Genomic DNA, 14,514 nt, shown 5'->3' on the forward strand with positions numbered 1-14,514 from the left:
TTTTTTTTAAGTATTATTTGCATAAGGACGTCTTTGGAGATATTCCTAAAAGCTTTGGCTCTTAGGTTCTTTATTTGCGTTTGATATTTAGACCTATAGCATATCAACTTTTAGGCATAGGGACACTAATGTATGTCCATAGAATTCATTTCCAGTGAGCTTTTCTTTGGGTATTAACCTGAAGAGGACTCACTTTAAATTTGAATATTTATTAATCCTTTATATTGTGTTTTAGGATTCCAGCTACCCATTTGCCAATAAAGAATCCATTGGTTCGGAACTGGGGAATTCCTTTGCATCAAATATTAGAATTAAAGAAGAACCTTTGGATGATGAGTATGACAAAGCAGTGGCGCCTCAGCAGGGACTACTAGACAGAGTTAAAGATGAACCTGAAAATGCTCAAGTAAACATTTGACCTTTCCCCCTTCTTGTTTCTTTGTGTTCCACACATCAACTTACTCATTTGAAAGAGGAAGTACTTGAGTGAAATAGTTTATTGACAGGATGAAAAGAGTTTGTGATTGAAGCAACTTGAATTGCTTTGCAAGGCTGTAGCAAGAATTACATGAAAATGTACCTGAAGGGTAATTAAGACTTTTAATCTTCTTTGTCTTTTAATAGCTCTGTGGCTTTTGTGGGCATTTTAGTACAGAGTTGGGAGACTAGTGAGTTTTTGAGGTTTCAAGACTAGTGCAGCAGATGAGGCTGAAAACCTAGGAGGAGGGTGGCACATGGGTTTATGGAGTGATTTAATTCATAGAGCCCTTTACTATTAATGAGGTACAGGTTAGGTATGCATTTAACTGTCTTTCAGGAGGGCTAATGGACATAATTATCTTTGGAAGGGTTAATTGATTGAAGAACCAATTTATTGGAAAGGAGGCGTTGGTGAGTGATTCATGATTCCAAGTTTGAGATATTTGAGTAGTAAGGGCAAGGGTCTAGCTGTGCCGATTCAAGGCTGCTCTGGAAGTAAATCATAGGAATCCTGCATCTGAAATCCTACAGTCAGTTAAGTTACCCATGCAATTGATAGCATTGCAGTGGTTGGAATGGAAGAAAGAAGCTGCATCACAGGCTGAAGTCACTGTGAAATGTAGGAAGGGATTTAAGCAATAAATACATAATAGTAGCAGCTATTTGAAGGTAGTCTGTATTTTTGTTCAGATGTCATGATTTCAGAAAGTGTAAGACAGAGATTACACAGATTAGCTATTGTTATGGAATAATCTCTAATTTAAGGAGACTTACCTTTCCCTTAGTTTGCTATCTAAGGGAGTTTGTGAATGAGACTTGTAATGAAAGGGCATTTTTCATGAAGGCTTCTTTGAGCAAGATTTCTCAACCTCAGCACCATTGATATTTAGAACAGGACCATTCTTTGTTATGAGGACCTCTTTGGTGTATTGCAGGGTCTCTAGCACATCCTTGGTTTTTACCTATGCTTGGTGCCACTTGCAACTCTCTCCCTCTCCAGTTGTAACAGTCAAAAATATCGTCAGACACTGCCAGATAATCCTGGGGAGCAAAATCATTTAGTATAGAGAACTACTGTTTAGATTAAGGAGAGAAAAGACTAGGCAACTATTGAGTGTAGGATACAGAACGAGAAATGGGATTTTTTTTGGGTGGGGGGGGTGATCACAGGAGCCATGTGAGGCAGACCATTCAAAAGTAACAATACAGTATACCAGAAACAGCATATTATGGCCTTAAAGGAAAAGAGACATTTCCCTTTAAAACCTGGTGAGGAGCTCTATTAAAGATAGCTTAAAAGTATGAAAAAGCTAGGTGGTGGTGACACACGCCTTTAATTCCAGCTCTTGGGAGGCAGAGGCAGGTGAGTTTGAGGCCCACCTGGTCTACAGAGTGAGTTCCAGGGCTATACAGAAAAATCCTATCCTGAGAAACCAATAAGTAAACAAAAAACAAGTAAGTGGGGGTATGAGAAATAGCTGCCATGACATGATGAATGGAGAAACCTAGAGAAGAACACCTTCAGAGAAATAACCCCAACAAAGGAAAATCTCTGGTTTTTATCTTTTCGTGGTATGGCAATAAGTTTCATACCACATGATTTAGTTTAGCATAGCATATGTGACAAGGACCATGGAACACCATAAATTAGGAACTATTCGTCCAAAACATGGCTTATCAACTCCAGAGAGAGTTCAGTGAGGCCTATCCTATTTCTTCAGGCTGTGGGGTTTGACCTCTTAAAGGAATAGGCCCACAATTGCACATAGAGGTAGTTGAGAACTCTGACAAGAATTCAGCAATACTAAGGGAAAGGTAGATGATAGGATGGTGGTAGATCTACATGGCTATGAGTGCAGTTGGCTCAATTTGGATAGTAGAAGGAATCTGAAAATATTTTAATAGATGGCAGGTTAAAAGTAGTTTGTAGAAACAAGAGAAATGGAAATCTTGGGTACTTGGATTAGGTGTAAATGTACTGATTGCCATGTATTCTTGTGAAAATAATATCCATGTCTTTGTACAAGGAAGCTCTCTTAAGCCTCATATCCCCGTGTAGACGTAGGAAATTACTAAGAAATCATTATGCTGGCAGAGCACTAAAGACTTCTTTTTCTCTTGTATATGACTCATGGAGCTTTCCTCAGGATAAATAGTTGGGGATAGAAGGCATCAGGAAAATTATTAGTATTGTTTTTAAAGCAGAGCTTCTAGTGCCTAGAGAGTACTAATAGGATGGAATGGATAGCAATGCCTGTGTTTTATATACTTACACAAAGTTACAAAACGTTGTATAAATGCTGAATATTGAGTTTTATAATGACTATGGGGAAGAACTGCTTCAGGGGCTTACTACTTAATTTGTTTGGTCTTTTGAGAGTTTACAGTCCTGTGGATAGGTCCTGGTAGAAACAGGGTCACAGAGTGGTCTTTGTCCTGTCCCCACAGTAGGGCAATCCTAGCACATGAGTGGCTAGAAGTAGATTTTTCTGAGCAGTTGTTTCTGTTTTCAGTCAAACCTCTGGTAGTTCCAGAAATCTGCAGGAGAGGAGTCCAAATTATAACTTTAGGTGCTGGTTCTTTCCTTTTCATTCTCCTCTTCCCCTTTCCACCTACATTCTACTCCCTCCTTACTGCCCTATACTTTTCCTCCCCATCACTGGAAATCTTATTTATTTATTTTTTTTTTGCTTTTTCAGTACTGTATAACACTTTATTAATTTTATGGGTTCTCCATAGATTAGAAGTGGAATTACAAAGAATTATTCATTTGGTCCCACAAACAGTACCCATAAAGTACTGACAGAATTCGTCCCTGTGGTCACCCTTTTCTTTGATCATCATTTACTAGTGATTTCTCTCTGTGCTTAACTTTGTAGTTTTGCTTTCAATGTGCTTTTTACTGTTCAAGTTGTTCTTCATCTAGACCACTAGTGTGCTGAAATGTCTGTATATGTATCTCAATGCTAACCCATTGCTTTTAGTTACTTGTTAGTCATCTTGCTTCTTTTAGCTAGTATAAAATCATTTAGCTTTTCAGTTTCATTTATTCATTCTAACCCCATTACATTTTACTATAGTATTTTCTGTAGTTAAAAAAAATAGTAGTTATGTAGCATATTGTTTTATCCTCCTAACAACTGTGTGTGTGTGTTCTAAGTAGAGAATATGTTATCCTGTGTCTACACTAGGAAGCTAAATTTCATAGGTTAGTTATTCAAGGCCAAATGTTCAGGAAAGAATTAAGTTGATAATATAAGTCTTATTCTTGTTAGATTATTATTTTGTAACTAACTGATTTAAGAAAAAAAAAAAAGCAGGGGGTATGTTCTAGGTAGGGTTGTAAAGAGAAACTCTCAAGGAGAGCCAAAGACCTCATTCTTCCATCTTTTCCATAGAATCTGAAACTAAGATGTTACTAATGTTGACATCTTCATTATTTTCTATTCTGCTTACAGTAATGAGAGAACTAATTTGTAGTCTTTAGTTGAGATAGATGAACATGGGAAAGCAATACCTAATATCACAGTAATGGTTCATAGACTCTTTGAAAGTATAATGCAGTTGTGGAAATGTTGGAGCTTTGTTTGAGTTATATCATTTATTTGGCCAGTGAAGATGTTTTTTTCAACGTCATTTGTCCTGTGGTATTGATGAGGACTTCCTTTGTGTTCAGCAAGGGAAAGATAAAGCAGGTTTTATTTTGACCTCTGTTTTTTAGTTTTTATTTTGTTTTGTTTTTGAAAGCTTTGGGATCATCAGGTATTTATTTCTCATAAAGAATGGTTAGTTGTTGTAGGGAATACAGACAGACCAAGCATTCTGCCTTGAAGGTATTGTAGGCATTTTATATAGAATACATACAGTTTTATCTCTCTCCTCTATTTCTCCTGCTCCCTCTACCATGAATAATACATATCATTGGCTTAAATAAGTTTCATTAATTTAGGAATTGCCACCACAGAATAAGAAAAGTAGACTGGAGAACCATTGATGTGAACCAATGGGTACTAATTATTTCTGGAATAAAAATTTTGTATTAGAAATATATGCATAGGCATGTCAAAATAAGTCAGTATTTAAAGAAAATTAATATCTGCCAGGTGTGGTAGTGCATGCTTTTTAATCCTAATACTTGGAGACAGGCAGATCTCTGTGAGTTCAAGGGCAGCCCCTGAATTAAATAAAAAATTCCAGTCCATCCTGGGGTATACAGTGAGATCCTGTCTTAAAAAGAAAAGTGGCAGTGGCTAACACCTTTAATCTTAGTACTTGCGAAGCATAGGCAGGAGGATCTCTGTGAGATTGAGGCCAGCCTGGTGTACAGAGCAAATTCCAGGACCGCTAAGGCTACACAGAGAAACCCTGTCGTCGTTGTCGTGTCGTGTGTCGTCGTCCCCGTCCCCCCCCCCCCCCCCGCAAAGTATATTTCACTAACAGTGTAACTTTGAGCATCAGTATCTTTATTGTATGCCAAATGATACATCACATAATTCATGATACATTTCTTATGTATATTCTGTTCATTGTTGCAAGGAAATAATTGCTAGATCAAACTCTGAATTAGTAAACAAAATTATGGGAAACTTGCATAATTACTAAAATAATACCGATTATTGATCTTATCATTTTTACTTAACTATTGGAATTTTGGCTCAAAACATGTTAGTATATTATTTATAAATAGAATTAGAAGAGAACATAATAGAAATGGGAACTAAAGTAATAACGTTATCGGAGAATTGTGATAGTTTCGTGGAGTTGAAGGTAAAATAATAATAAAAAGATAGTAATAGTTATATGGATTGGTTTCCCAGTTGAAATCCACAATTCTTAGTAACAAAAATAAAAGTAGTTGTAAGGTAAAAGATGACTTAAATGAGTGGTGAGATCAGTTTTTAAAAAAAAAATGCAAGAAGTGTTAATGGTGTCTATTATTCCTAAGTAAGACACATAGTGGTGATTAGGTTCTGATGTTTTGAGAAGTGTACACATACACACATTATAAATGCATACTTTCAAAACTTTTTGGAGAGGTTGAGTGGAAAACTATGTAAACAGTTAAACATCGTACATCCCATCAGAATAGTATGATACAGGCTGATAATGATAACAGCATAGCCCATAATAGTTTTTCAGGATTTGGTGTATTGATCCTGTTATGAAGAAAAAATGTTCTATTCATCAAAGAAAAGTTCCCAGTCCCAAATGGACCTAAGCCAGCACTGCCAAATTGTCAAATCAAATCCACCATATTAAGTCTGTTGTTCAGCTACTGCTCTTAAGAAATAAAGTTTTATAGAACTTTGCCATGTTCATTTATTTACATGTTGTCTCTGGGTGCTTTTGCTCTACCAGGGCAAGAGTTGGGTATTTATGACAGAGAGATCAGGCCATATGGCTTGTAAAGTCGAAAATATGTACTATCTGGCCCTTTGTGGATAAAGTTTGCTGATCTCTGGATTAAAGGACTGTATTATAAACACTGAAAACACTTCCTTATTATTTTGTTATGGAAGTAAAACTTTATGAGAGATAGAAGAAATCATAAAGGTAGAGATTGTCAAATTTTTGGCATTAATGAAAACTTGAGTACATAAAAAATTTAACTCAAAAGAAATGTTGATAAATACTACTGAGGATAATATTGTAATATCATAATGCACTTGTAAGTGAACATTAAAAATAGGTGCAAATAGGGGCTGGAGAGCTGGCTCAGAGGTTAAGAGCACTGACTGCTCTTCCAGAGGTCCTGAGTTCAATTCCTAGTAACCACATGGTGGCTCACAACCATCTGTAATGAGATCTGGTGCCCTCTTCTGACATGCAGGCAGAATGTTGTATACATAATAAATAAATCATTTAAAAAAATAGGTGCAAATAAAACAAATAGGAAAAAACCTTTTAATTGGCTTTTATTTTCTCCCCTATGAATTATTGGAGTAAGAATAGCTTTGCTGAAAGCCAGGTGTGGTGGTGTATACCTTTAATTCCAGCAATAGGGAGGCAGAGGCAAGTGGATCTTTTGAGTTTGAGGACATCCTGATTTACACTGGGAAATGCCTTGAAAAACAAACAAACCAAACAAAACCCAACCCCAAAATCACAGTTTTGTTTGAACAAAACCAATCTCATAATGTTTTAAAACTCTTTAAAATGTATCTTGTAACCTAGTAATTCTACTTGATTAGAGATATTCATCAGCAGGGTTTGGTTGCCTTTAATCGAAGCACATAGGAGGCAGAGGTATTTGGATTTCTGTGAGTTTGAGGTCAGTCTGAACTACAAAGCAATTTTTGGAATAGCTAGGGCTGTTGTTACACAGAGAAACCCTGTTGGGGGGACGACGACGACGACGACAACAACAACAACAACAACAAAATGATATTCATCATTGTATAATCCACTGTGCTGAATAATTAAGTAGACCAACACTGTTGCCATTAGATGTCAGTGCCATGCATCTTTGTGTTAGAGCCCGAGGCAAAAAGTAGAGAAAATGAGTAATACTGATCCTGCCTTTTAAGAAGTTGTACTGTTAGCCATGGGGTTTTGCATAAATTTTCATTTTTTTAAGAAATATTCTGTATTAGTCATTTATGGTAGCACTACCCTATAATCCCAATACTTAGGAGGCAGAAGCAGCAGGTTCGGGCCTCATCTGGTCTATTTAGCAAGTTTCTGGTCATTCAGAGCTGTACAGTGAAACCCTGCCTCAAAAACAAAACAAACCCCACAAGAAAAATGCTGTGTTCAAATACTGTCATAATTTGGGTACTCTTTGTTTTCTGCCCAAGTCAGGTGTACATATTTCAAGTCAATTTCAGCTGTTTTATCTGATACGTCATTACGCATATATAATAAATTCCAATATTGCTTAGGTTTGTTTAGTGTGTTGTTAAACCCACCACCAAAAAGGAAGTATGTCTGTGATAAATATCTTAAAATTATAAAACAACTGTTACTTAATGCTGTTACAGGTGAGCAGTATAATTGTATGGGCAAAGAATAACCCTGTAAATTATATACTGGAATTCTGGTGTGGTGGCTATGTATGACTTAAAATGTTTACTTGTATTTAAAACTTATTTAAGGGTGGAGAGTTTGGCTTTTAGGTTAAGAGCATGGGCTGCTCCTCCAGAGGATTTGGGTTTATTTCCTAGCACCTACATAGTGGAGCTAACAACCATATGTAACTCTAGTCCCACTGGACTCTTGTAAGCTCCATGGGCACCAGGTATCCATGTAGTGCACATACATATATTTAGGCAAAAACTTTTAAGTCATTTAAATAATACAGTGTTTTAAGTGTTCTTTTAGAATTCTCAGACAACCTAGACTGCTGGTTCTTGGACTTAAGTCTTATAAATAATGGTATTTAATCATTAGAAATTATTCTGGATAGCTATGCAAGAATATATAATAATTCAAATAAGCAGGACACAAATTCATTAGAAAAATTTAGAATAAATTATAATTCTAAAGAAACAAAACTTTTCTTTGACTAGAGAAGGGAAAAGACTGGAAAGAAATATACCACAGAGTCACAGCAGACCTTTGAGGTGATGGAAATGAGAGCCAAAGTTTTTTTCTTTATTTCTAAATAAATGTTCTATTGTGATTATGTATTACTTTTATAATAAGCAGATGTTTACAATACTGTAATATTAAGAATTTCAGAAATAATTTAGGAACTAGTAGTGCATCTGACTATTTGGGTAGCTAACATTCTTTTTGGTTTTTTTCTCACTCCGGGTATACAAACATATTTGCCCTTGTTAATTATAGTTTGTTTACTGTTTGTATTTCATTATTTCCTATTAATGTTGTAAACATTTTCCACTTCTGTACAGCAATAGTAAACTGTCTTGATTTCTTGAGGAATTTATTCTTTTCTCTGTATTTACTCATGGTTTTTCTTTTTTAAAGGAGTATAATCATGGCCAACAGCAAAAAACTCAAGAGGGGGAACTGAAAATTAGTGCTGTGTTTTCAGTCAGTGGCAGTCCTCTTGGTAAGAATCAGTCCTGAATAAATGAATTGTATTTATTCTGGCCAACATGAATGAGTGGGCATTTCTGCTAATGTTAATAAACTAGGCTGTTCTCTCTGTTCATTTAGAATCCTTTACATTGTATATTCCATAGTTAATACTAGGTTCCAAACTAGCTCTAGAAAAGTACCAATTCATGAAATGCAAAATAAAAAGTAAGTTTTCCTTTCAGTGTTCTCTTCATTCTTTAAATTTTTTAATTTTTTTTATTTTAAAGCTCCACAGTTGACTACTGGCTTTCAGCCTTCTCTGGCATCACCTGGCATGAATAAAATGCTTCCTTCAGTTCCAGCTGCAGCTGTTCGAGTTTCCTGTTCTGGTTGTAAAAAAATCCTCCAGAAGGGGCAGACTGCATATCAGAGGAAAGGGTCTACACAGCTTTTCTGCTCCACACTGTGCCTCACTGGATACACAGTCCCACCTGCCCGCCTGCCACCTCTTCTTACCAAGAAGACTTGTTCAAGTTGCTCAAAGTATAGCAGAGTTCTAAATTACCTTTTCTGTTTCTTTATTTCTTTCCGTGTTTGTTTCTTAACTTATTTGTTATGTTTTAGTTTCTACTTTGCTGTGGGAGCTTTTGTAAAGAAATACCATGTAATTTAGTGCCACCATGTTGTTGCTGCTTTCAGTATTCTGAGTGGGAAGTGCTCAGTTCTCTTCCAACTTAACAAATTGTTTTGAAATTAACCCTTTCCTTTTCATTAGTTAAGTGAGATTCCTTACATCTTACTATTCTAGCACCATAGCGTTTTATTTTGCAGTTGTTGACAATAGACCCTAGGTGCAACAAATATTTAAAGTTATGTTTCCTATCTGTTATTGTTGAAATATATTTAAATTTGGTCTAACCTTAAGTGACACACTCACACACATTCCAGAATCTGAACCATTAGAAGTTCTATTGTAAAGTTAAATAACAAATATTAACCTTGACTTAATTAAAATCATCTTGATGTTTTTGAGTAATACTAAGATTATCCTTATAGATCTTATAAGGTGATAGTAAATATTTAATAGAGTAACTCAGAAAAAAAAAAAGAAGCTTGGTGTGATGACACCTTCAGTAGAGGAAGACAGATCTCTGTGTGTTAAAGGACAGCTAGGGCTACGTAGAGAGGTTATGTCTCAAAAAACCAAAAAAGAAAAAAAGGAAAAAGGAATAATACTATTTTGGTGTTTTGAAACCTCTTGGCCTCTCAATTTAAACTGCGGTTAATTATTTAACTTTCACTGTTTTACCCCTGATTACTCCTCTTGTCTTTTGAATTAGACAGAGACTTAACAGAAATTTGAATTTATGTAGGTGCAAATCTCTTTTAAGTTTTTATTCTTTTTTTTTGTTTTTCGAAGATTTATTTATTATGTGTACAGTATTCTGCTTGCATGTATTCCTACAGGCCAGATTAGGGCACCAGTTTTCATTGGAGATGGTTGTGAGCCCACCATGTGGTTGCTGGGAATTGAACTCAGGACATACGGAAGAGCAACCAGTGCTCTTAACCTCTGAGCCATCTCTCCAGCCCAAAGTTTTATTCTTTTAAAGATTTATTTATTATTTATACAGTGTTCTGTCTGTATGTATGCCTCCAGGCCAGACCTCATTACAGATGATTGTGAGCCACCATGTGGTTTCTCGGAAAGGAACCTCTGGGAAAACAGTCAGTGCTCCCAAATTCTGAGTCATCTCTCCAACCCCACTTTTAAGTTTTTAAAAATTAGTTTTATTTTATTATCATGTTTTTTTTTTTTTTTAACTTGCATGTATATCTGTGTACAACATGTGTTCTTGGTGCCCTCAGAAGTCAGAGGAGAATGTGTAACTGGAGATACAGATCATTGTGAACTGCCACGTGGATACTGGGCATTGAACCCAGGTTCTCTGGAAGAGCAACCAAGTGCTGTTAACCACAGTGATATTTCCCCAGCCTCTGTGCATATCTATTTTTTGTTCACATGTCAGGGATAACTGAGAAGTTAAATTTTTTTTTTTGTAATATTGCCATTCCTTAAAATAACAAACACCACAGCTTTTTTTTTGGGGGGGGTGGGGGTCTTAAAGGTTATCAAGTTTGAGAATCAGGAACAGAAAAACCCAGCATTCAAAAATTTTTGAGTAATAAAGCATACTCAGAAATTTTATGATTTTGAACATTCCAAGATTTTCAGATCATGGATGCTTAATCAGTAATATCTGTGCATATATTCCAAAATCTAAAAAAACTATGTGAAAATTGGAACATTTGTGGTACTATTCATTTAAGAAAAGGGAACATTCATTTTGGAGTAGTTCTTCAATGGTATTATAGTTTTATCTGGTGAATGTATGTGGCTGAAAGTGATCTAGAGCCATGTACCTTGATTTGGTAGGTTAGGAAATTTCATCTAGATTTTTTTTTTGGAATAAAGATCTATTCTTTTTTTTAAATTTATTATGTATAAAATTTTCTGCCTGTATGTATGCCTGTAGGACAGAAGAGGGAACCAGATCTCATTACAGATGGTTGTAAGCGACCATGTGGTTGTTGGATATTGAACTCAGGACCTCTGGAAGAGCAATCAGTGCTCTTAACCTCTGAGCTATCTCTCCAGCCCATATTTCATCTAGTTTTGTTCAAAGTTAAAATTCACTTAATAATGATATTGGTGTTTTGGTGATTTATAATACAAGGAATAAATTCAAGCAATCAATTGTAAAACATAGTGACCATAGCTAGTATTTTTTGAAGTTTTGAGTTAAATAACCAGGGGTGGTACTACACTCCTTTTATCACCGCACTTGGGAAGCAGAGGCAGGTGGGTCTCTGGGTTTGAGGTAAGCCTGGTCTACAGAGAGAGTTCCAGGACAGCCAGTGCAACATAATGAAACTGTCTGGAAAACAAAACAAAACTAGCCCCCCCCCCCCAAGTTCTGAGTTCATATAAATTATTATTGTCACAAAATGACAACTGAGGTAATATATATTAAGTAACTTTAGCCATTTGGCCATAAAGATATACTTTAAAGCCTTGTACTATGTGTAGTAAATACACTTTATTATCTGTCAGTGTTAAATAGAAATAACATAGAGTTGTCTACTTTGTTGGACTTACTACTATATAGTCTATCTAGTAGATAACTAATATTATTGAATGAATTATATAGTGACCTTAAAGTTTAGAGAATAGCTATTATAATTATAGCTATAACTTATTAAACTAATTATTGAATTGACTTTCACATACTATTACTGGCAAAATTAATTTACCCGAAATAGGGTGCTTTATTTTTTCTGCTTTGGTTATAACATGTGGTTTTAAAAGTGAATACTTAGATGTATTCTGCCTAAACTTTTGTATTCTAGTATAGGCACTTTCAAATTATTCTACAACTAAGTTAGGGTGAAAACTGTGATTATTTTACCTTTTATTTTTTCCTTTCTTGTTTGCTGTTTTTTTATTATGAAATAATTTGATTGATGTAACAACAATTTACAAATTGTTAATCATTTTAGAGACCAGCCATTCCTAAGGTGTCAATGACTCTTTCATTATAACTATAGGTACTTCTTTAAGGTTTTATCACTTATTTTTAAAATTACCATGTAAAATTCACAGAAATGTGTTTCCTGTCCATGTATATATTTTTGTGTGTATGCAGATAGGGGAGGTCATGTATGTACACATGTGTACAGGTGTCTGTGTATGTGTGTGTGTATGTTTACATATATGCCCATGAATAGAAGGATAGAAGATAACTTTGAGTGTCATCCTCAGGAATAGTATATGCCTTCTTTAAGACAGAATGTCATGGAGATGGGGAGATAGCTCAGAGGTTAAGAGCACTGGCTGCTCTTCCAGAGGGCATGCTTTCAATTCCCAGAACCTACATGACAACTTACAACTCTCTGTAACTCCAGTTCCAGAGAATCTGATATCTTTACACCAAAACATATAAAATAAAGTTCAATAAATTAAAAAAAAAAAGTATGTCATTGACCTGTTGGTGTGGAGCTCACCAACTACTCTCAGCTGGCTGGCATTTGCCCTAGGGATCCTCCTGTCTCCCAGGAATCTTCATGTCTGGACTATTCTAGCATTGGCACTACAAGTACTCGTTATCACACCTGGGTTTTTATTTAGATTCTGGGCATTGAACTTAGGTTCTTTGGCTTTCAGGGTGAGCCTTTTCCTGACTGAATTGTCTTCCCAACCACAGTGTTTGGATATGTATTTCTTTACATTCTTTTTCATGCATGTTAATTTCATCTGCATTTATCATATTTCTCTGTCCTTTGGTGATTGTCACTGATCTATCTGTAGACAGGTTTTTTTCCCCTACATGTTCAGAAATAATTGTTTGAGGGGCTGGAATGGTGACTTATCAGTAGTGAGCACTTGCTGATCTTGCAGAGGATCCTGCTGTAGTTCTCAGGACCCACATAACTGTTTGTAATTCCCGTTCCAGGGGAGGCAGTGCTGCCTTTTGGCCTCCTTAGGTACCAGGCACACACATGGTGTATATACATACACAGAGGCACATGTTTCTATACATAAAATAATAGTAAATCTTTAAAAGAATATGTAAAATACACATACATACAGACTGCACATACATACCACAAATTTACAAACATAAACATACAGATGTAAATTGCAATGTACCTGGGGACTAGATAGACAACTCAGTGATTAAGAGCATTGACTGCTCTTTCAGAGGATACAGCTTTGATTCCCAGCACCCACATGGTGGCTTACATCCATGTATAATTCCAGTTCCAGGGATTTAACTCCCTTTTCTGGTTCCTGAACACAGCAGAAACCCACATGGTGCACAGGCATACATGTAGGCAAAACCGCATACATATAAAATTAAAATAGTTTAATAAAAACAAAGTTGTTGTCAGTCGTTGGTGGCACAAGCCTTTAATCCCAGCATTCGGGAGGCAGAGGTAGGCGGATCTCTGTGAGTTCGAGGTCAGCCTGGTCTCCAGAGCGAGTGCCAGGATAGGCTCCAAAGCTACACAGAGAAACCCTCTCAAAAAACCAAACCAAACAAACAAACAAAAGTTGCAATGTCCTTTCCCTGGTTTTATTTGGTTGCTTTAATAAACAAAAGGGAGTAAATGTAATATCCTGTGACTTACATTTTATCTTTGTTATCATTTTAGAGACATTTTAAATCCAAAGGATGTGATCAGTGCGCAGTTTGAAAATAGTACCACCAGTAAGGATTTTTGCAGTCAGTCTTGCTTGTCAACATATGAACTGAAAAAAAAACCCATTGTTACCATAAATACAAATAGCATTTCAACCAAATGCAGCATGTGTCAGAAGAACGCTGTTGTAAGTTACCTTTGTACTCTTCTTGGGGGAATAAGTGTATTGCTTATGTCTAAAGGTCAATGTTTTTATTCTTTGTTTTTGTTGTTTTGGTGTCACTTTATAATTTTTAGATTCGACATGAAGTTAATTACCAGAACGTGGTCCATAAACTTTGCAGTGATGCCTGCTTCTCTAAGTTTCGCTCTGCTAACAACCTCACTATGAACTGTTGTGAGAACTGTGGTGGTTACTGTTACAGTGGCTCTGGACAGTGCCATGTGCTTCAGATTGAGGGGCAGTCTAAGAAGTTTTGTAGTTCAATGTGTGTCACCTCATACAAGCAGGTATTTGACCATACTGAATTTTATCATCTCTTTTCATTTCAGGGGAGGTGAAACCTTTGGGAAGAAATTATTTTTGAAATAGTTGTTTAAAATAATGAGACTTAAAATTTGGTTAAGTTTTTACAACTAAATGGTATTTGCCAAATGAATATATTTTAAATATTCTGAAATAGTGTTCTGTAGTTCCAATTTCTCTAAATGCATTAAGAAATGCATCTTTCAGCTGGTCATTCATGGCTCATGCCTTTAGTCCCAGCACTCAGAAGGCAGAGGCAGGCAGATCTTTGTGAGTTTGAGGCCAGCCTGGTCTACAGGGGAGTTCCAGGATAGCTTTTA

The 14,514-nt window shown here is 35.9% G+C and overlaps 1 protein-coding gene across 6 annotated transcripts in view; it reads left to right on the forward strand.

Annotated features, from left to right (window-relative positions):
* Zmym4 (zinc finger MYM-type containing 4) overlaps positions 1-14,514 on the forward strand; it is a 120,084-nt gene that overhangs the window by 51,525 nt on the left and 54,045 nt on the right. For all 6 annotated transcript variants that reach the window (XM_027399308.2, XM_035439606.1, XM_035439607.1 and 3 more), the window contains 5 exons: positions 236-406; positions 8,410-8,494; positions 8,751-9,006; positions 13,681-13,855; positions 13,966-14,178. In XM_027399308.2, the coding sequence (XP_027255109.1) occupies positions 236-406; positions 8,410-8,494; positions 8,751-9,006; positions 13,681-13,855; positions 13,966-14,178 (900 nt within the window). The remainder of the gene's footprint in view (positions 1-235; positions 407-8,409; positions 8,495-8,750; positions 9,007-13,680; positions 13,856-13,965; positions 14,179-14,514) is intronic.

The sequence above is a fragment of the Cricetulus griseus genome, chromosome 2 (assembly GCF_003668045.3).
Source record: "Cricetulus griseus strain 17A/GY chromosome 2, alternate assembly CriGri-PICRH-1.0, whole genome shotgun sequence".
NCBI lineage: Eukaryota > Metazoa > Chordata > Mammalia > Rodentia > Cricetidae > Cricetulus > Cricetulus griseus.